Genomic DNA, 23908 nt, shown 5'->3' with positions numbered 1-23908 from the left:
TGGCAGGATTTTTGCTGTGCATATCAATTTGTCATTAAGAGTTAGAACTGTTAGATGATAAAGGAGGTATCAACATTTTGGGCAAAAAATAAAAGTCTTACTATTTTATAAAGCAATTTAAGAAACAAAATCTCAAAATGATGCATGTTATGATGCATTAGAAATGTAGATTGATTTGTTCCCTAGCAGCCTAACTGTAAAAATTAAACATAATCACTGCGAACAGTGTATTGATCTTCTGACATGTTTTTGTTGCTTTTGCTGTTTGAAGATCAAGAGCCAGATTTTCCATCATGCCTGACACCTTTGGGCTTCCACTGTGTTTAGTAAAATAGCTTCATACTGGGGCTCTGAAAAGTGAATTCACATTTCAAGTGCTATTTAGAGCTGATAATCCAACCATACAGGAACTGCTGCAGCAGTCCTGTTTGTGGTACAGCTACCACTTTCTGCATTTTGAATTTTTGGAGTTTAGATACAATTTCATTTACATCAAGATACCTACACTTTTTAAAAACTGTTTGCTATTACTGCATTTGCACAGGAAACAAACCTTAGTAACCCCTTGGACCTTCTGGAGGATTCTAGACTTGCCAACCCCTTTGAAAATCAGTCTGTAATACTATGAAATTTTGAATAAAACAAGACATTGGGGATCATTCCACTGGCCACAGTGACTGAGATAGTCCTTTAATTGTGTTCGGATCAGCAGAAGGCTGCAGCACAGCAGCAGTGTGCAGAACTACTGTAACACATGTCTGCAGGAAGGGCAGACCATGGGGCAGGGTGAAGCAGCCAGGGCTGGGCTGTGATCTCCCCACCACTACCACTGCCCTTTCTCTACTGCAGCCATGGCAGGGTCTTGCTCTGTAGGTGGTTTGCATATAAGAAGAAAGCAAAAGGATATCCTGAAAAGAAAAAGTCATTCTGATCTCTCTTTTATACTGCTGAAATAATTTTAACTACACTGGAGACTATGAGCAAATCAAGCATTAAACTATAAAAAAGAGAGAGAGAAGAGAGAAAGTTTCTTCTCTCTTTCTTTCATTACTGTAGAGAGTTTTATTTTCTTTGTTGCAAACATTACTCTAAAAATGGTGCCTACATGGAAATGATGCAGCCTCTTCTGAAAGCAGAGACAGCTGGGCACAGATGAGGAAAAGTGTGATGGTTCACTGCAATGCAGAGACCACCTCAGGCAGATTTTTATCTTTCACTGCAAGTGGTTTGACCTTATTTAAAAGTGCCTTAATCTCTCTGTTACCATGTCTATAAAATGGAGATACTGCCTTCCTGCATTAGAGGAAGTTCCACTGGTGAAGCATTTTGAGATGATTAAATGGCTTGTGCTATGGAAATGCACATTGTTATATTGAGACTTGAAGGCACTGACTTTGACAAAAAGGTGAGCGACAGCCTGCCTGCATGATCAAGCAGCATTAGTGAGGCCAGCACTTTCCTTTCATGATGCTCAACTGTAATATAATCATCTCTAATGTAGCTGTTGGAGGCACTTCCCAGCCTTGCTGGGAGAACTTGCTCAGGAAGGTCTTTTCCACGGCATGCAATTACAAAATGAGAATGGGAGGGAGGGAGGGAGGGAGGGAGGGAGGGAACGGGATGAATGAAAACAAACATCATTCTAGGAACAACTGTTGGTGGTTAATACTTGACCATTACTTCTTGACAGGATTAATGTCTTCCTAATCACACTAATCCCTTCTGATAACTTTATCCATAATCCATCTATTTCAAAGCAACATCCAGATGGCTTCTGGTGGAGAGGAAGACAAAATAAACATGCAGAATGGGGTCTTAGCAGCAGCTTCTTGTATTTTCCCTTTCTGCGGATATAGGGTTTGATCTCGAGACAGGACAACAAAACGTGCTTTCATCAGACAGCAAGAGAAAAACCTAGAGAATTGCAGAGAAGATAGAAAGTTCTATTTTTATTTGTAAATGAAATAACCTGATGCTTATCTGTGACAGCCAGAACAAGCCTAGAGGTGCTCAAAGGGGTTTAGCTACTTGTTTGCATGGGACTAATTAGATTTCCAAGATATTGGAAAGAATTCCCTTCTTCTTTACGTCAAAAATTCTATTTTAGTTTTGGGGGTTTTACATGGATTTCCCTCAAAGCAGACATGAACCTTAGTACTTGATTCTTTGGTTTGTACAATTGCAAATAATTTAAACAATGTAGAAACTGACTACCTTTTTAATTAGTCACATATAATTCCTAGTACTGAAGATGTCTTCCCCTTCCCTTTAGGTTTGACAGGCTTTTTTCCATACAAGCTAAGAAATGGTCTCTGAACATTAAATCAAAAATTTGTGGATATTTTTCCCCACACTGATTAAAGGAGTGAGAAGTACAGTAATTATTTAGAAAAGCTGCAGATTGTTTTTTATTGTCTTACTCCTGTTTTGTCCATTTGGCAATCATTAAAACACGCTATGGAAGCTGCACATGAATCATATGTGTGGAAGCTACTTAACTACACAGTATCTTAAATTATTTCTATCTATGAATCAACTATCTGCCCTGCTCTTTCAAGGCCCACCAGATTCTGAGGTTCAACAAGAATTAAAGGAACACTGTTTTCCATTCCAGTATGTTTCATGAGAGTCTAGAAGTGGAAGCCATGAGAATAGCTTAGTTCTGGTTTAGAAGAACCATTGGAAACTCTTCAGGAAGTTTTAATGTAGCCAAGAGTGTCTGATGAAAAACAGAACTAGAGGGAGGACCTGAGCATGATACAGTGATCTTAGTTTAAACCAGCTGGAAGCTTATTCCCCCTGTCCCTCCTGTTCCCTAGGAAGTAGGAAGAGCACTTTTCCTTGTCATCCTTTGGCTACACTGTGTGAATGCTAGAACTCTAGAGATCAACAGCAGTAAACTCCTGTGATGTGACTGTGTATTACTTGTTTTGTACAATAACTGTGATAACCACTATGTCTCTCGATCTTTGTCTTTTGTCCTGTTCTTTCTGATTATCAAACACAGGAAGTCAAACAAAAAATAGTGAATAAGTGGTTACTGTCTCATCCTAGTTACAGGCATTTCTTTCTGAAATGATTCTGAGCTATTGCCTAAAATGACAGGACCACTGTTATTCTCCAGCCTTTGGAGAACTGGTTCCAGTGGTCTGTTCCCGAGCTCTGCAGGCCATGGAGCACACAGGGCTTTGTCTGAGCCCAGACCTCTGTTCATGCTTCTGTCACATCACAGTTACCCCACTGCACCTCCACAGTTAATTACTTTTGACGACTTTCTCATCACAGCATGAACTGAGCATGACTTTATCTGGTGACAGGATAATCTCATTACAGATGATGATCTTGTTAATGAATATCCCCAAGACAGAGCAATCTCATTATTAGCCCCCTCAGGATTTGCCACCTATAAGCCAAGGTAAGATTAGATTCCATCTGAACAACATCCTCCCAAATCCTAAGGCCCTGCATCTTGAAGCTGAGGTAACAACCCTAAACTCACCTGAACCACTGGACATATTTAATTAGGATTTTTGTCCCTAAGTACTCCTGGAAATACTCAGGTGAGCAATCAAGACATGGTTCATCCCTCTGTAGTCCTGTAGAACCAACACAGCCCAGAGGCATGAAGGACAAGAAGAACCGTGTGGCTTCCCCACAGTGACAGTGGCTCCAGGGAGGGAAAGGGAGTGAACTGTCTGTCTCCTTGGCAGTGCCCTCTCCCAGGAATTGCTCTGGCTACAAATTACAGCTCTGCTGCTCAGCATTCAGCCCTTCAGACCACTGGTGTCACTACCCTGCATAATGTATCTATAAAAAACCCGAAAATTGTTACCATGAAAAACATTCAACTGGTTAAAAATCAACCTGATTTCAATTTTTCTTTTTTTTTTTTCTTTTCTCCCTGGGAATGTGGGGGTGGAACAGTGCTGCACTCCAGTACAATATAGGTATCTACTCTGTACAGCAATGAGCTGACACACTGACTCAATGGCCTGTGGAACCTCAGCCTGAGAGAAGAGTTCAGTCCTAAAACTCTAATAACAGCACAGGGGGTTTTTTTGAACAGAAAAATGTCACATTAATTTGAGATAAATATATTTAACTGAACTGTTTTATAAAAAAAATGCTTTAGAATGTTTTATCTTCTGTTTGGAGTCATCCAAGGGTAATGTCAAGGAACAAAGTAGCATTCCTACTACTGTATTGTCAATATGCAGTGCTGTGTTTGTACACAGTGCTTTGCAGACACACAGAAAGGTGGGATTTGTATCAAATCCAATGATAAATAAAAGCAAAGAACAATGGTTATAAGAGAGTTACTGAGATTCTCATTTTTAAATTATCCAAACTTCAGTGCACCCTTGCTCCTACAGTGTTAACAAAACCCATGCTAGATGAGAGATTGGCACTGCAGAAAAGCAATACATTTTCTTAATTAATCTAGTGGATAGCTGGAACCTGAACACTAAATCCACCCATTTGATTTCATTAAATCTACTGTAAAGGTTAAGCTGCACTTTAGCATTGGCTTTAGACATCCTCTCTCAGCAGTGTGAGCTCAAGGAGATCTCATTCAAGGAAGTGCAGCTTAGTAAATATTTATGAGAACAGACTTGATAAAAATGTCTGTTTTGATGAAAAAGCTGGACACACCAAATAGTAAATGAGGTATTTTATTTCACCTGCACTTTTCCTGAGATGGATGCTTTGGAGAGCTCACAGAGAATTATCTATCCAAAGTTAGATCTTTAAAGCCCCAGACAACACTGCTATCAGTGGAAAATCAAGTCCCAGACTCAGGTCACTTGGAAACTGCATCAGGGTCTATGTCAAAGCAGCCTAAAGAAACCTCAGGGACAAAGAGTGCCCTGTCTAATTTGCCTGTACAAGAGGGTCAGTGGGAGCTAAATCTCATGGTAGAGAATTGTATGGCTTAGCACAGGCAAGCTGTACAAGTGAGAGGATGGACTGGTGATGTTCTGGCAGTGCTGGGCAGGGGGATGAAGAGGAAAGATCCTGATAGGTCCCTTCCAATTCAGCATATTCTATGATTGTATGACTCTATTATTCTCTGATTCTATGAAAAGGCTGAAGTGATCACAGCATGTTCTTTGCTCCCAACTGGGCAGCCACACTTCCCACAGAGGTGTTTCCTCTGAATCCCATCCACTGTCCCCATTTAGACTGGAGGCACACTGAATTACAGTCTGCTCCCAATGTGCTTCCTAGTAAAGCAAAAATACATTGTGCTTTGAATTGATTTAGAAAGAAAAAAAGAGTTCTTCTTTTAGGTAAAGAATGGACTATACAGAAAAATTGCCCCTTAGTGTTTTTAATTTCAAAATTGTGTCTCCACTTCACAAAGGAAGGAGTGAGTGGGTTGATTAGATTTTCCTCAGAGGTCCATTCAAACCTGAATTATTCTATTATTCTGTAAAATTATGCGTAGAGCATGACGCACAGAGTTTTAATAACTATTGCCACTGCTCCTGTGAACTGAGCCATCACACGTGTAACTTGTGTAAAACTGTCCTTGGAATTTCAGGGAAGAGTCAGTAGGATTCAGTCCCCACATGGGCAGCCTGAGCTTGCAAGCTCCTTCCAGTAACCAGGATCTGACCTGGCAATTGGAAAACACCCCTTCAGACAGAGAGACTACAGCTTTAGTGTTACTGGCAAGCTTATTAAAACACTGAGATGTAGAATCAGCTGTAAGAGAAGCAGGCAGGCCAGAATAATTCAGAACTTAGGCTTTCAGCTGCATTAATGTAAGGCAAAAGATACAATTAGTGCTGTGTTTTGTTCCCACAGCTTGATGTCTGGGCTCGCAGCCCTGGATGCCAAGACTTCCAGTCGCTTGGGAATCATAACCGTCACTTATTACCTGTGGACAACGTTTGTGGCTGTGGTTGTGGGAATAATTATGGTCTCCATTATCCACCCTGGAGGAGCAGCACAGAAGGAGAGCACTGAGGAGGGTGGAAAGCCCATCATGAGCTCTGCAGACGCACTGCTGGACTTAATCCGGTAACCACATCCATTCTTTCTGCTCTCTGAAGGCAGAACTGCAGGAGGAACTGTGGCCTGAGCCTAAGTTCTGAATCTAAGGATAAATATTTTGTTGAGACTGAGGAAAAAGTAAATTTCAGAAGATAATTTTCAAGTTATCAGATGTTTACACTGGCTGTTTCTTGTAAAATGTAAATGAATGGCCACCGACCAACAACAATGGAGCAGGTCTTTTATAGCCCACAGGACTCCATATAGCCTGTGGAGCTCACCATCAAATCCATTATTAGGGTCAAGGGAGTATTAAAATGTAATGTTCATTTAAGTAAGAGCAGACAATTGCAAAAGGCAAAACCTTAAATAAAGGGGTGAAACACACGTTTTTCAGAAAATAATTCTAGAAGTGCTGTTACAGCTGTTCATACCTATTTGCAGATAAAGGACACAATTACAAAGACCACTGTTGTGTATTCTTTATTCCGCTTTGGGGCTTTTTCTTATTTGTTTTATTTTGTTTGGCAAAAGATGTAGTTCTTGTTTTAGAGCAGCGTTAGGGCACTAATTTGCTGGGATTTGATGGCCTTGCCTGAAATCCCTTTTTGTCCCAATATTTCAGGTGCTAGTGGGATTCGTTTGTTGACTGAACATATTCTGTGCCTCCAATATATTTTGCTCATGCAGAAAGACCAGGTTTTGCCTTTGTTTGTTAGTATCTCAAGTTGCTGATCTTATACTACATCATTCAAGGACTTTCAGGCCGAGTGTGTATCTGCGTATCACAGAAAATTCTCTTTGGAGTTCAGCTTACTAAAATTTAAAATGGTACACAGTTTGTCTTTCAAAAAACCCAAATTTCTGACCGTGACAGCATGTCAGCACACAAAGTACTTTAATTAGACTTACTTGGACTTCAGATCAGAAGGAACTGGAAGGAGAAGCTTACAAAGGAATCTTTTTTTTCCTCCTCCAAGTTGCATTTATCTAGGCCACCTGTATTTATCAGTATCTTTCTGTGAATGAGCCAAATTATTTTAGTCATGGAGCAGCAACAGAGAACAACCTCTTTTATAGCTTTTCACAAAACCACCATCTCCATCAGCATTGGGAAGATACCCATCTGTAACTCTCCAGTGACTTTGCCATGATGGATGGATGTGCAGTGGAATTCCCACATCTGTTTGTGACATTGGCTTAAGTCACATTATTCTGTTTCTGCTGCACAAAGGCCTGTAATTCCTACACCAAGAGCAAGTTACAGCTTTGCATCCCTTAGTATGAAAGAGTAGCATAAGAAGTAAATGGGAATCCAAGAAAAATGTGATCTTAATGATTGTTTTCATACTAGCAGTGTTTGGGAACCATTTCCAGTGCACTGAGCTGTTTCTAAGGCCTCGGTCTGAGACAATGAAAGGCACAGTGGGACATGTGGCACAGAGACACATCCAAATGGACCTTACAGCTCTGTCTGGGAAGGGTCTTCCTCACCACAGCTTCTTATTCCCTTTCTCACACCAGCCCAGTTGCCTTTAGAGGCTCAAAGTAAGCTTGTCATGGAGATGAGTTAAAGAGATCTGGATTTTCAAAATCAAAATTTTCTATACCACCGTGTTTGCAGAAAAACCCAAGACCCGAGTTACAATCTCATGTCTTCACCTCTGTACACCAGGGGTGTTGTGGTGAGGTTTGGGAACACTTTATTCCATTGAACCTCACTGCAGGTCAAAAAACATGTCCTGATCTAAACATTTGCAAGTACCTTCTATAATTTCACTTTCTACAAACATTTACCCAAGCAAATCGTAACAGCTTGTGTGCATACTTCAGATATTCAAGTTTCCAAGCAGCCATGTGCTTCTAGTCTGCCAAACCTTAAATTCCTCACTGGTTTGGGCAGGTGTCAACAATGACAAGGTCAACAAGCCCCTCTCATTACCAAGGGTTAAGAAAAGAGAATGAAGCTCAGTCTCCTTTTCTGTGCTAAGCAGCAGCCACAGCTGCAATCTTTCTATCCTGAGAGCACAAACTGATGGTTTTTATTCCTCTGCTGCAGAAATAACCACACTTACTAAATAAATAAATAATAACAACAGAACTGTGGGGAATGGGCTTTCAGCCTAGGCAAACACTACGGGTGAAATTCTGGCTCTGCTGCAGTCAGTTGCAAGACTCTTAAATATCTGTGTGGAAGTCTGGATTAAATGTAATGATGTATCTGCTGGTTTGAGCTAGAAAAGCTGATCCTTTAGCTCAATGATAAATCACTTCCATTCACAGCTGGAAACCATCTTTTTCAGCCCAGATTGGCTTATCTTCTCAATTCATTAATTTCCTTTCCATTTATCAATTGCATATGTGCCCAGAAGTTTACACAGGAAACATCTGGTATTCTGCAAATGAAGAATGCTAAATGTACAAGTGAAGAGATGATATATGTGACATTATTGTGAGGTTTATTTTAAAAGCATGAATCTTGGCATGGGGATACACCCTCATTGATTTCAGATTTGAAGCCCCTTTGAAATTATGAAAAGCATTATTATTTCTTGTGATGTTATTGTTGTTTAGAATTTTTGTCAGGAAAGATGTTGCTAGAAATTGAATGTCTTGAACTTTTGTGTGAGATTTTTGCTTTTAGAGGTGGTTTTAATTAGAAATTAAAGAATATACTGAATCAGCAAAAAATGAAACCAAAAAGTAGTGCAGACCCTTGTGGTTGTCCTAAAAACTTGCAACACTAATCAATAGCTACATTTTTATTATTTTGAATTATTTTTTAGATGGCATTTCCTCTGTATATTTGTCCACTATGTAAAAAAAAAAACAAACAACCAAGCAAATAAAAAAACCCACACAACATTGATTTGATGAGGAGATAACAATGACACCGTGGTGAATAATTCTGAAATGGCTCTAAACCTCACATCAGCCAGGAAATACATAATCTCATCAACATTCTGAATTTCATGCCACAAAAATTGCATCCTTGGTTCATTTTCCTTTTTTTCCACATTAAATAACTGTATTTGAAAGATTACCTTTCTAAAGAGAACCCCAGGAGACTGGGGACGAGAATGTTCTGCTGCCTGTGGGAGATGCCCATTGAACCAGGTGGTTCCTGTGCAGGAACCCCCCCCTGCAGAACCTCCCCCTCTCTACTGGATGTGGACTAAGGACAAGCTCAGGAGGCAGCTGTCACTCTGAAGCTGTGCAGGATATGCTGTTCTGAAGATGCTTCTCTCTTTAGCTGCCACTTAATTGCTGCATTGAGATAGATGCACAAATCTGCCCTCATTTTATTCAAGGTTTCTGCTGCAAGCACTGCAAGACCTATGAAAGTATCTTTTTTTCCATTTCCATATAATCCTCAGGCTAAGGATCATGTTGTCTTTAAGCACCTGGTGCTTTATGAGATTTTAAGGATTCATTCTCACGATGTGCAATACTTCTGTGAGGTAGGCAAGGACCATTTTCCTTTCTTACAGACAGAGAACCAAAACACATGGAAAAGAAATTACTTCACTGAGGGTTGTTCAGAAAATTCTGTAGGGCCAGAAGAAATATTCCCAGCTCATAAAAAACCTGGTAGGGTTTGGGGCATCTCAATAGCAATGCATCAACAAACATCTCTGCCTTCTTCTTCCAGTGAGAATTATTGAAATTAACTTTATAGTTTGTCCTCGAAAATAAGAGGGACATTTTAGAAGCCTTTTATGAGTTAAGAAATTAATAAAGGCAAGGTACAATTTTTTTAAAGTAATTCACATTTTGAGTGTTTTTCAAAAGGACAAAAGGGGACATACTTACAAGAATAGTGTTCAATTTAAAATATTAAGTTTACTTTTGTAGCACAATCACCTGACGAGGGAAATAGAAAATGCCTATAATTTGAGGACAAGCATTTACAAAATTTGTTCTGTGAGCCAGGATGGCAGTGTTGACATTTGAGTTAATATTTCCACAACATCTGTTCCCTTTAGAAGGGGAGATTCGGCTGCGACTGAAATCATGCCACCTGCATTTGTCACCAAGGGAAATAAAATTTGGCTTTTGAAATAAAACAAAGAAGCAAAGTCCCAGCCAAACTGGGTTCCCCCTCCTGTTTTATATCAGGCTGACTGCAGATTTGGGAATCAGCAGGTGCAGGGTTCGTGTACATTGTTGGTTTTTCTCAATTCTAACAAGACAGCTTGGCACTGTAAATTTATTCAGCTCAAAAGCCCCAAATAAATCAGTTCAGTGAAGGCAGACAGGATCAAATCACATCTTGACCCATGAGAAATAAATTTGTACATTTCTGAACTTTACCTGAAGGAGAAATCAGCATTTCACCAATGAATATTCAGGATTGCATCCAATTTAATAGCAGGTACCCAGAAAATCAATTTGGCTTAACCAAGAGGCTTTATTTTTATACCAGTAAGAGTTAGAAGAGGATATAAACACAGAGGATTTATGTTTTCATGGGAATCCTGAGCACTCTTTAAAATCAATTCCCTATTTTCAAGCTAAGGGCTATATTCTATATTATTGAAATTGTGCTTCTTGAAAATAGAGCAGGAAAAATCCAGGATCTATTGTAGTGTGGAAAAAGTCCAGGCTGTACAGAATCAGGAATCACACCTTTAGAAGAAGACTGAATTGTATGCCGACAAAGTAAGATCATTTAGAGTGTATTACATGATCCACATTTAAATTATGAAAGCATTTTTAAAAATAACTATGCTGTACATTAATGTATCTTTTCCCAAAAGCTACTGTGTACTATGATAGAAATATTTATCTGTCTCCTATTGCAAAGTACCATATTTTACTCTTTTCAGATTGCCAGGGATTTTTTGTCTCACAAAAACAGCCTTATGCCAGAAATGTTCTGCACTGGGACCAGCTCTTTGCTTCTGGTTAATTTTTAAGAGTTCGGTCTCCACAGGAGCCCCAACCTTAAGCATTTACAAAGAACTCTCAAGCCTCTAAATGTGTGGTCTCTATTTGGCACAAAATGAATCCGGTATTCAATAAAGATAATGCCATGATGAAAACCACTCTGAGGAGATGGGCTATGAAGCAAATTCTGCTCTCTGGTCAGGAGGCTTTAGTCACAGAGGGGGAGGTGCACAGGGGCCAGGAATTAAAATTGAAGGAGGAAACCTTTGACCTTGTAGGGAAATTTGTTGTCCATCCTCCTGACAATTGGTCTGGACCTCTTTCAGTGTAAACACACATTTTTTTAATGGAATAACTTGCCTTGCCAGTGGAATTATGTTGGGCCTGACATGTTACCTTTGATATAATTCAGCCTTTTTGAGATGCCTAAAGCTGTGATGTATTTGTGCTTCCACTTTCAGACAGCCATAGTGCTGCTGGGTCTTTGTCAGCTTCTTTTCTTTCCAAGGAAGCAGGGTAAGAAAATTCAGATCCCTTATTGAAACTGAAATGCCATGCAGCCCTCAGGACAGATAAAAAGTCCCCATTTGACAAAATGATTCCACAATATGAGTTCTGCTCTGATCTTTGAAAAAATAAAACAAAGTAAGACAAAGTAACTTAGACTCAATTAGTGATTTTTGCATTCTCTAAGTAGTTTTTATCCCAATAATGAGGATTTTAGTGCCTCATTAAATTTTCAAAAGCCTTCTTTGATCCTTTTAGCAGGAGGTAATATGATGGATGCTGAGAAATGAGGCACTGGAGGTAACCATCGATGTGCAAGATGGCTTCTCACACGGCCCCTGCTATAGGTTGTTTTTTCGTTTGGTCTTTCTGGATTAAATTTTGCCCTTGCTTTCAGCGGTGCAAACCCTGCTGGAGCCCCTGACAACAGCAGGAAGGTATCAGATGTATGACTAAGGACAGGATTTGTGGCTCGTGTGTAACAGTAGTGAGGAGTCTACACAGCTGATGATAAATTCATGCACAGGACACAAAAAGTAAACAAATTCTTGAGATTAAGGTAATGTCACTGAGAATGACCTCAGCCTATAGTAAATAGGAGCTACAGTGCTGTTCATGCTTGGAAAAACTTGGAAACTTTACATTTCTCATGTCAAGCCATTCAGCCTCCGTTTTTGCTCTCTGTACCTTTGCTGTATATAGTCACAGGATAAGGTCTCAAATGCTTAAATATTAGAATACTGTCATATTCCCAGCCATAAAATGATGTTCTTGCAAGATCAGCTGCACTTGCTCAAATTTGAGAGCAGAGCATCTGAAGCTGCTTTATGCCTAGTGCAAGTATAGGCCAATAAATATTATGAGGACACATATGTAGCAAAACCCCCAGTCTGGTGGCTTTAATTCCACAGTGTGGGAGACACCAGACTGTCTGGTGTGGCAGGGATTAGGTGCTGATAACATCAAAGTCTGAGAGCAGAACCAGATTGGGGCTGCAGAGCAGAGTGCCAGAGGGAAGGGGTGTTCTGAGTCAAGGAAACATCTGCCGTACCTGTGGCAGTCCGGCGCTAGAGCCGCTGGCCTCATTTCTGACTGAAAGGACCTGCAAAAGCTGAATGCTTTGAGTTAATGACACTGTGGTCAGGACTCTGAGTATTTCAGATACTCAGTAGCATTACTGAAACCAGAATCTGGTCTGTTGTTTCCAACAGAAGTTATCCAGGAGATGTGAAAGGAGCCGTCCCAGCGGCTGCAGGCTCGTGTTCTCTGGACAGTTGGGTTCATAGCGCCACAGTGAAACAGTTTAACAGTGCTGCTCTTTGTGTCACTACTGTGGTTCTCAGAGACAACCACCTTCTAAAGAGACAAGAGGGCTCCCACATCCTGGGGGCAATGCTGAAGAATGGCTTCCTAATGCAATTCAGCCTCCTAAAACAGCTGAAATTAGGGGAACAAAACCGATAGGCTCTGTTAACTCACAAGTCAGTTGCTCGGAGGCAATGGGGAAGGGAAGAGGGCCTTACATTTTTGGCAAGATGCTAATTTGTCCTGTATCTAATGAGAAGCTGCACCCTCAGACCTGCTACTCAGACCAGGCGCTGCCTGCACTTTATACAAGTCTTTAGTATTTCCTCAAAATCCATGACTACCAAAGCGCAAAACATATGTTGCCATAGTTGTTTCTTATTACATGTACATACACATTCCTAATTCAATGCATCTACATCTGAAGCCTCTTATCCCATGCAGAATTAGGGAAGGGCTCCAAAATGTGCTCGTAGAAAGCAGCAGCCTGTGCATCACAGCAGGCTGTAGACAAAAATGGTGATTAGTAGGTCACTTGTGCGTGTGTGCTGCGGTCACAGCAAATGCAGGCCAGGCCCACTGTGCCAGCTGGGGCTCAGTAGCTGAGCTCTGTAGAAGGTTCACTGAGCTGATATTGAAGTTTCGTGCACATTCACCCTTTTATCCTCAGCTGAATACTCCTGCTCTGTCTGGCAGAGTTCCTGAGGCAGAAGATGCTCTGGGAAATGTTATTGCTCAGGGCAGGCAGTATAGGCGTCAATTTTTTATGTAACCAGAAAACCTATGTCTTCAGTTTCTGTTTTACAACAATATCCTTGTCTCAGACCTAATTTATCAATGTTTTGAACCAGACTCAGTATGCAGTTTAATTGCTTACTCTTATGTGAAATTATTTCTGCTAGGATTGCTGAACTGAGCCACTGAGGTTAAAAATAATGCTGCCTGTGCTAGAGAAATGAATCTCAGATCACATTAAGTTTCCTGCACTATTATTTTGTGACCTGTGTCTTGTAAGCAATCCGCAAGCAATGCTGGAACTTCAGAAGTATTTAACTGCTTGGCTTTCTTATTTGAACAAACACAAGAATATTTGTAGGGGCTGACTGCAATGATGAGCTCAGTTTGAATCACTCCTTCCTAAGTGCTGGCAGTGTCTTTAATTCAGTGTACACCAGCGATAAACACAGTGCCTGGACTAGAGACACAGCCTCACTTTATGTTCCTGGGACCAGATCCATGTGGGTACATCTGGATCTCGTCCAGAGCTGCAGGAAAGCTCAGAGAGATCTGCAGGGGCCAATCTGATGGCAGGCAGGGTGCTTGGAACAGAGGTGGGCAGAGATGGACAGGCTACAACACTCTGCTATTAATTTTGTATGTGTGGGCAAATGCACATGTCTGGATTTTGAACCAGACTGAAGCTCCTGCTCTGTAGCATTCCCCAGGACTCAGGTTTGGTGGGCAGCAGACCCACAGCAGAGCTATCCCAAGGACCTTGTGAGGATCCAGTCAGCCCTCCCCATCCCAGTTCTGTACTAAAAAGTCAAACCCTCCATATCACTCTCCCTTCAGTCTCTTGTTCTGAACCATTCCCAGGAGGTCCTTACTAAACATGCAGCTCATGGCTGGAAATACCAGAATGCAGAAAATTATACCCCTCAAGCAAGCAGTGTTTCTGAAGAGGCCTGACAGAACCAAGAAACCCTCCCAGTCACCTTCCATCTCTAGGCGGCAGTTCAATTCCTTCTCATTTTTTGTTTTTAGTCCATTAAAGTTCTCATCCACCAATTGCTCTCTTAAATGTTTTTAATTAACAAAACTTAATTTTGGCTAATACTGGATTTTCTCAATCCAAGTAAACCAGCTTAAAATAAAAATAAGCCGAGGCTCTGGCAAACACATTCAGGTCATCCTTTCACCAGATAAATTGTGTAACTTCGGTAAGGCTAGTCTCAAAGACTGGATCACAGTGCATAATTTATTAAAAACTATTGGGAGAATTCCAGCATCTAGTATTAAGGGGGTAGTTGTAATTCCTGCAGGATAAAGAATGATAAAGAAACAAAATGCTTTAATCCTCTACAAATTTGTCTAACATTTAATCTAGATACTAACCATATGATATTTCCATTCTCAAGCAGTCTTAATTATTCTTAATTCTACTAATTAGGACTATGAGGGACAAAGTGGAAATCATCAACAATAAATTCATGTTTCTGTGTAAAGCCACAGCTCGTACGTGAGGTGCATATTCAGAGCTGTGCTGGAATCTCCCTGTGGATCTCTGCTTTCCGAGTATTTCACATTCACACAGCAGGTCGGAGCACAGCCATCACACTGAGCCCTCCCATAGCACCTTTCAGCCCAGCATCTTAAATCACAAAATAAAGACAATTTAATATTAATGAAGCCTTTAACAAGCCGAAAGCAGAATTCCCTTATGAGGCATAATAAAGCAGTAACCACTTCACTCTCCAGTGCTTCCCCCTCCTATAAATATCCTCTCCATCTTCCCAGGCCCAGCTCTATCCAGCTGCTCCTCAGTTGGTTCCCTGTGTCAGTCAAGCCCCAGGGCTCAGGCAGAAGGCTGTGCCTGCACCTGACAGAGAAAGGATGCACAGCTGCCTCTTTTCTGTGTCTTGCTTTGGCTACCCATTTGACATTTGAACCAGAGAATCAGCAGCTTCATGGACAGTCTGCAGAGACAATCCAAAGCCTTTATGAGACTCATCTGCTCTCAAGAAGCAGGCCAACAAGTCCCTCTCATGTTCAGTCTTCTGTTTCAATCATTAAGTAGTACTGCTATCACTTAATTAAATTTTTTCTCCCACAGTTCTCCCTATAAATGATAATTAATTACCTCTTTGTAGCAATTGCTCTCAGTGACTGATGCTACTGAAGCAGAACCTACCACATACTTTTAAGTGTGACCATAGTATCATGTTATGATCACTTAACGTTGAAAAAAAAAATTGTGTTTTCTAAGCCAGTGGTGCACACTAACTCCATTAGCAATAAGTAGCTGCTGCTGCTGCAGAGAGGAAAGCAGCTCTGGAAAATGTCTCTGGTTCAGCATGCATTTTAACTGTCCATGCACACAACAATTCTCTTTGGAATTGAGAATAGGGTTTTCACATATATTTGAGTGTTAACCTGTCTTGGGGTTTTAGCAGCACTTTGAATTAAAAGTCATTTTGTTGGAGAACTCAAGAGTTTCTCCTTGCATAAATATAGGTATATGAAAGAAGATAATTGGGTCATAGACTGTCACCGTCTTCTGCCCCAAGGTTCAGAAGCTTAGAGTTGGAATAAATCAGTCCTGAAAATTACCCTGTTAGAATCATCACACAAATTTTGATTCCCAAACGCTGCATAGAAATGTATCACTTTTTAGCTGATTTTCTCTATTATACTATGATTCCTCTTTGAAGCCTGTAGAGGGTGTGCTCTCCATTTCAAATTAGGATTGAATGTCTTTCTGCAAAGTAGTATCCAGCTCAAAAGTTATAAATTAGCTCCAGATATAATTGTGTGAAATCTTACAGAGTGAGATACACAGAAAGTCAGAAAAGGTGACAAAAAGAGTCCCTTTTGGAATTAAAATCTACTGGTCTCCCTGCAGTCTCAGTGTTGGGTCATTGCTTTCCTCTGTAGCTCAGTTGTGAGCAAAGATGAAGCCCCAGAACTGTATCAAAATAAAATTAAGCACTGTACAGCTCTAATCTCAACTCTCTTATCAGGAATGAGATCTTCTTTTCAAAAAGCACACTGTTCTTGACCAAACCACTGCGAAGTCTACATGACTTGCAATTTTAGTGATGAAAATGTAGCAAGGGTACTGCAGTTTATGAATTAGCACAGGACTACTTAGAAGTCCCACAGTAGATTACAGCACCCAGAGGTCTCAGGAATACATCTTTGACTGTCTTAAACAGCTCATTATCTAAGTAGGAAAGACAAAATATGGAATAAAAAGAATATTCATCCTTCCAATCAGCAGATGGGGAAGGGAATGTCACCCCAGTTACAACATGGAGGTGTGGCAGAGCCAGAATCTGCAGCCAGAGCTGCTGAGCCTCACCCCAGGTGTTTGGAGGCAAGTCCCAAACTTCAGTTCTGAGGAGTGTCTCTCTGCTGAGCCGTGCTCAGCCAGGCACACCTGTATGGCACGGTGGGGGAGAGTGGCAGCCTCTGCACCTGCCCAGCCCTTGCTCTCCAGGAGGGCAAATAACTGATTTGTCATGGCAGACCCAACACACAGTAGTAAGAAGTTGGTTTCAGTGCCATAGAAATTATTCTTCTATTTGTTCATTTTTAGGAACATGTTTCCAGCCAATCTTGTTGAGGCCACATTCAAGCAGGTAAGTGGCTATATTCCTTTTACTGATGAAAGACACAAGCCAGCATTACATGAAACATGTACCTTTGTAAAACACAACCCACATACAGACATGGCATATGACTGCAGACAGTTAGTACCTTCAGCATTTAGGAATTAATGAGTCCCATTCCATTAGCCTCAGCAGCCATGGTATCTGAAGGCAAAACAGGGATAAAGTGCTCTCTAGTGTGACTAGAGAATACACTCCTATGTCACGTCCACCTGAGGAGAGCTGAAATATATTTAAGAATACCCTGCAACACCACACAAAGGAAGAACAGAACACCATGTTTAATTAAAGCAACAGAAAAATGTGCTGGGGGAGAATCTAATTACTCAGATTGGAATTTGGCAAGAAAAGCTCACCTAAAAGATCTGAGTGATCAAGAGGCATGGCTGTATTTATTTCACCTGGGGGAATATTTCATGGGAACCTCTCAAAAAGGACACTCAGAACCTCTAGGGAGTCATTCCTAATTGCATCCTACAGGAAAGCAGCTTTGTCAAGAGGCAATGTGTTTGCTGCACCAGGGTCTGATTATAGGAAAGTCTGACTTTTTTACACTTTTTCAAAAATTCAACTGTTTTTACAGATTTTATCAGATAGGGACAGAAGTGTTCACTCTCCTTTTCATGCCTGTCCCTTCAACAGGCAGCACTGTTGAAACAGAGCAGTTAGGAGGTCTCATTAAACTATTAATTCCTGCTGGGATATTGTAATAAAAATGAGTTTGTTTTCTTTCAGTATCGCACCAGGAGTATTCCCATCATTAAATCGAACAAAGCATCATCTGAAAGCACTACTCGTCGCATCATAATCTACGGAGTCCAGGATGAGAACGGATCCAATGTCCAGAACTTTGCCTTGGATATCACCCCCCCTCCTGAAGTGATTTACAAATCAGAGCCAGGGGCTAGTGATGGCATGAATGTACTTGGGATTGTGATATTTTCGGCCACGATGGGTAGGTTTCAGACATGTTTGGTTTGTAACAATCCAAGTGTCCATTTAAGAGAAAAGGATTTGGGTTGGGTTGCTTGGTTTCTTGACTCAGTCTTTTTAAGTGTTTCTATCTAAACTTTGTGGGGGGAAAGACAAGACTCTTTCAGAGCTGATCCCCCACCCTTTCAAAGACAAATTTTCAAAATCCTTGGTGACTTTTGTTCCATGTAATTGTGTTTTCTGTGCATTCACTTACCATATTTTTCTTTGATTCTTTTTCTTAATTATTCTGAGCTTTTATTTATGACACATCTTTTGCTGACTGTAAGACAACCTTGTACAGTGTGCTCAGAGGAGGTAGGAATTACCACCAAATCAGACTCATGGCTCCTCTACCAGTATACCAACCCATATTGTTTTATGAGTTTTAAATCTGTGGATATTCCATTTTTGATTGAAACCTCTTGATTTTTGGTATCCTGGAATGAAGATAGTTACATACCACCTAGTAGTTTGTCAGAGTAAGAGCTTCTGTCTGGCTTACTTATCTAGTTTAACTTGCTGGAGGAACTCATTGGTGCCATGTGTGTTATATTATGTTTGGGGATTTGAAAGAAGAAATTTAAACAAGCATTTCCTAGTTAATCATAAAGTTCTGATGACTTTTTAAGAAAATGCTGATCAAATTTTCCTTACGTAAATTTATTCTTGGAAGTTAATATGGTCAGCAAAGGTGGTTCCATAAAACATCTCTGACTGTATTTATTATATTATGGTTCATACCAGCACAAGGGGTCAAGATTCAAACCTGGAATGAATGGATTTGCCTCTGTTTTTTTAGTTTCTATAGTGGGTGGTATTCCCTGTACAACCCTGCTGGAAACTGGCTGTCTCCCAGTTTATAGTATTTTATAGTCCATTTCCAAAGTACAACTTTACCATAAACACTATTCCAGTCAAAACATACTGGATATGAATGAATTAATTACATATACTTATTAGGACCAAGGGCAATTTTCTACTTCTGAGAACAGAAGATCATTCACTGTTTGCCCAGAACTGAATGTACAACTTTTACTGAACCCCTCAGTCTTGCTGGCCCGGGGCTCAGGAGGTGGAAGCTGAGACCTGGTTTCTTTCTGGCTGATGTACAGAAACCAGCACCAGGCTTGTCACCCACAGCATGGCTGCTGGAGCACCTCTGGCTGAATCAGCCACCAACAAACCTGACACCAAAGCCTCAACAATTATCATTACCAGGGACTATTTCAGGCTTTTGTTTTGAACAAAGGATACAGCTGAGCATTTATTGCTGTCTTCTGCCTTCTGCTCGGAAGCATTGAAACAGCCAAATGAAAGAGTGTGTCTTCTGACCTAAAAGTTATGGCTTAGAGGAATACTAACAAGCTTACAAACTCACATCTTGAGAGCACTGCTGTTGTGAAATCCCTGGATAAGGCAGATGAAAGCCTCCCTCCCTGCCTCAGCAGGGGATGGCCCTGGAAGCAGCACTGCCCCAGACCTGTGGGCTCCAAGGGAGAGAGTCCTGCTCAAAGTAAGGACACTGCACATCCACAGCAAGTGGCAGCACATGCCCCATTACCAGCCCCCAAGCAGCTCCCCTCAAAGGCAAATTCCCTTGGTGCAGCCAGTTTCTGAAGTGCTTCCTTGAGCAATTGACTCCATCTCTTATATCCTTTCAGGGAGGATAATTAACTATAGGAAAATGTCATCTATTTATATGCATTAATGGAAACTAACACTGTCTGGAGAATATATGGTTAGATGACATATTCCAGAGCTGTACTCATTTCCTTTCTGAGCAATGGGGGCACATACATGGGCTTCATTTGCTTTCCTCTTTATTGGTTAGTCTTTACAGCAATTTGGCCTTTCTGCCCATGAATCTGCATTTCCCTACCTCCCCCAAAACCGCAAAGCCTGACTGATTATAAAGGTTAACTATTATCATGTAGACAGAAAGCTACTAAAAATATGACAGAGACTCCATTACTAACTCCCCATTACCAGAGCAAACCTCAAAACTTGGCTCTGCCTCCCAAGTCCTCGTTGGTGCTGCCCGGTTGTAGGCAGAGACAGATTCCTTCACTAGAAAATGTTTCTCAGTTTGTCTTCCACGGATAACTCAGAGCAGGTAAATCCCTTCACAGGTCTCGGTGACTGATGGTTTAAGGACACAACCTTGCTATCAAGGGGCTTTGAGTTTCAGCAGGGAGGGAAAGCACTGGGGCTGTGTGTGAAGACACCTGAGAAACTGAACCCAAATGCTTTGATTGCAGGTATAATGTTGGGAAGAATGGGGAACAGCGGCGTCCCTTTGGTCAGCTTTTGCCAGTGTTTGAATGAATCTGTCATGAAGATAGTGGCAGTTGCTGTTTGGTAAGTAACTGTTTTACTAAGAAAATCAGTATTTTTAAAAAGAATAAGAACATTTCAACAGAAGAAAATGCACAGAAATGTCACACATTTATTTCCAAGGAAATAAATGAGGATGAACTAATTTATTCAACTCAAAACTCCATAGTTTTGCAGGGCTTCAGCATTTGAGGATGCACATACATCCATCCCTGGTGTGTACCATCCTTCTGATGGGGCACCTGCTATGTTACTCCCAAAAACCAGAAGATGGTATAGCTGGGTGGGGTGTGCTGTACACCCCAAGGGCACTCCCAATCCCTGGGCATGCCAAGAGGCATCATAGCCACCCAGCCCACACAAGGGAAAAGTATGATGGGATGCTCTAGCTGGTACTTCCATCCCTTTCAGCACTGCTGCAGACCCAGCCAGACCTGCCAACACACCTCTCTTTCCAGGTACAGAGTGCAATCTGACTGAGCTGGGTCAGGGAATGATTGCTTGAGTGGATACATCAAAGGAGGCAGTTCATTTCTGGAAAATTAAGGAAGTAGTGTCAAGTCTCTGGAGATGGAACAACTGCAAGTGGAAGATGGCTGGATGCTCCCAGTTTTGGGGTTTTTTAATGTAAAGCTTTTTGGCATCCACGACTTTGTACACACCTGTGCACAGAAGCACAACAGTTTTGATAAAGCACCTCTCCAGAGTGGATTCAGAATGGATTTTTCAGAGTGGATTCAAATTCTTCTGTCTCTTTATGTGCCCCAAAGCAAACCCTCAGGTAGTCCAACAGCATGTCTAATGCATGTTGGTGTTTCTCCTCTGTCTTCCAAAGGCAACATAAATGTTTACTTAAGAGCTTCCAACAAAAATCCATGAACAGCTACATGAGCACAAACACATGAGAGGAGCTTAGGATTCGTTCCCCCTCTTCCCAGTAACTTACCTTCCTGAAGCTAAAAAGTCAGAGCTGTCTTCAGAACTAAAACATTTTGAAGTTGTTCCTTGCCAGCACCATAACCTCAGCTGTGCTGAGGGGGACCCCACAGGAAAAACTGTTCAGCCCAGTGCTCTAGGCATCCTCCTCTGATGTGGAGACAGAAAAGCCAAACCCTGACAGTGCTGGTACTGCACTGCCACTGGAAGGAGCTGCCAGCTCTTACTGTGTGATGGAAGGGAGCTGTCTCCTAATAATGACTGTCTTTCTTTTTGCTCAGGTATTTTCCATTTGGAATTGTGTTCCTAATAGCTGGCAAAATCTTGGAAATGGATGACCCCTCGGCCATTGGGAAGAAGCTGGGTTTCTATGCCATTACGGTGGTGTGTGGCCTGGTGGTGCACGGGCTCTTTATTCTGCCAATGATGTACTTCTTCATCACCAAGAAGAATCCCATTGTCTTCATCAGGGGGATCCTTCAAGCCTTGCTCATTGCTCTGGCCACATCCTCCAGGTACTACAGAGTTTCTAGAAAGATCCTATAAAATACTTGCTAGATCCTTACTACAGCTACCTCTTGGGAAGAGCACACTATTGCTGTAGTAGAGCAGATATATCTGTATCTGAACAATGTTCTCTGTCCAGTTCACTGGTATAAACTTAAAAAATGTGTGTCTCAACATTTGGAATTTATATGGGAGCCAGACAATAATGTTTGTCACATTGTTTTACCTTGGTTTATAAATATTAGACAAAACCATTTTTTAGTAGAGAACTAGAAAGGAAATAAGTTCTTCTTCCATATAAAAAAATTATGCTTCTACAAAGTTAATGGATGTGAGGGACATGCAGTTTGTCCAGACTCCATCTTCAGCATTAGTGGGGAACCTCCTCTTTCAGTCATGTGGAAACATTTTATCCTTTGCACTCATCTTAGTCTTTGTCTCTTGGTGCATTAAGAAAATGTGGTTGCAAGCTATTGTCCAGCATTGGGAAAGTATTTAACTGTTGTTCTCAAGGAATAATATCTTTTGCACCCTTTTTAGGGAAGATGTACAAGGAGTTTTAACTATAGCTGAACAAAGGTACAGTGAAAATGGGAACCAGCTTGTGAACAGGCTGTGAAAATGACTCCCAACATGGATAAAGTGGTGCATGAGATGTGCTTGAAAGGACTGGAATTGCCTTGCATGGAGCAGATACAAAAATGACAATTAAAATAACATTTCTGTGTAGCCAATATGACAACACAATTTCATGGCATCTGTGGCTGAAGCAATGTAGAAGATTTAAAGAAAGGGGAGGAGGGGATTATTATTTCAGTACAGAAGGCGTTGGATTTCCACTGTGATGTTTTACAAGGTGTTTTTATATATAATAGTTTGCTTCAAAATGACCTATACAGATCAGCATGCTGAGAAACACAAAATCAAGAAAAATTACATGGTGGGTAGTGCTTAAACTCTAATTACATTTAAATAATTAAGGAAAGCTTTTTTATTAGAATGTTAAATGTTTGCATCTTAAGATGTCACCACATCCTCAGATTCAAGTAAGATGAGAATTTTGCACTCAAAGATGTTAATGTTGGAAAAGGCTCATCAGGCTCACATTTGACACACTTGACAACCTGCCCTGCCTCTCTAGGAATTCTCTTTCCGAAAACTCTATTACTGACAACTCAGATTTTTAATCTGTGCTATTCCTTTCATTCTCTCTTTTTTTTTCCCCCTAGAAAGAGATAACTTTTACTAAAAATCTGAGTATTTATCTTTTTAGAAAAAAAAAATCCAACTTTTTCATGAGTATAGATGCCTTTAACAAGGGAGATCTAATAAAGACTTACAAGATCAACAAGTATTCCACCGTTTCAAAATCATGACTTTTCTTAATTTTCCACATTACACATCAGCATTGTATTTCAGTTTTATCACCAATTTAGGAGTCCTTTATTGTTCTGGAAAGCAATGAGACAGAAGTGTCTGTTTCTGCTGAGCCTCTTTAAGGGAAACCAATTCTTACTTGAGGCTTTTTTTAGCCCCATTTCCTTACCCCTTACAAGCTGATGTGAGAGTGCCCTCTGACAGTGGGGAAAACACAGGGAATTCATTTTTCTCTTAAACCTGTGCTGACCTTGGCTCTCCTGGCCATTGACTCCCAGATAAGACCCTGCCTCTGGGGATACCAAGTGCTTTGAGACAGCCCTTTCTCCCTTCAGCAGTGCAAGGAATAATTGCTTACAGGCCCAGAGAAGGTGTAGTTTGGGAGCAGAGCTCTGGCACCAGCTGGCAGCTCAGTCTGCACCAGAACCAGCAGCATCACTTGCTACCAGATTTGACAGAAACTGAAGTACCACCAAATTTAAGGCGAGTCCTGAGGGAAGGCTCTGAACATATGTATCTGGGCCTTGGACATTTTTTGATTTAGTTATTTGTCCCTCCTATAAGAGCATGTATATTTTGCAAATCCAACACAGGCCTAACATGGTTTCCAATGTTTTTCTGCTCAAATCTCAGTGTCTTGTCTACAGATAGCTGAACTTTTCACCTTCATTACACTGAAAGGAATG

At 40.9% G+C, this 23908-nt stretch overlaps 1 protein-coding gene across 1 annotated transcript in view; it reads left to right on the top strand.

Annotated features, from left to right (window-relative positions):
- Nucleotides 1-23908, top strand: part of SLC1A7 (solute carrier family 1 member 7) — a 47921-nt gene that overhangs the window by 9470 nt on the left and 14543 nt on the right. The window contains exons 3-7 of the mRNA XM_062497196.1: nucleotides 5812-6027; nucleotides 17021-17063; nucleotides 17829-18048; nucleotides 20327-20426; nucleotides 21620-21853. Coding sequence (XP_062353180.1) covers nucleotides 5812-6027; nucleotides 17021-17063; nucleotides 17829-18048; nucleotides 20327-20426; nucleotides 21620-21853 — 813 coding nt within the window. The remainder of the gene's footprint in view (nucleotides 1-5811; nucleotides 6028-17020; nucleotides 17064-17828; nucleotides 18049-20326; nucleotides 20427-21619; nucleotides 21854-23908) is intronic.

The sequence above is a fragment of the Cinclus cinclus genome, chromosome 8, assembly GCF_963662255.1.
Source record: "Cinclus cinclus chromosome 8, bCinCin1.1, whole genome shotgun sequence".
Classification (NCBI taxonomy): Eukaryota; Metazoa; Chordata; class Aves; order Passeriformes; family Cinclidae; genus Cinclus; species Cinclus cinclus.
The sequence above is the reverse complement of the archived record's forward strand: the minus strand, read 5'-3'. Positions and strand labels throughout refer to the sequence as shown.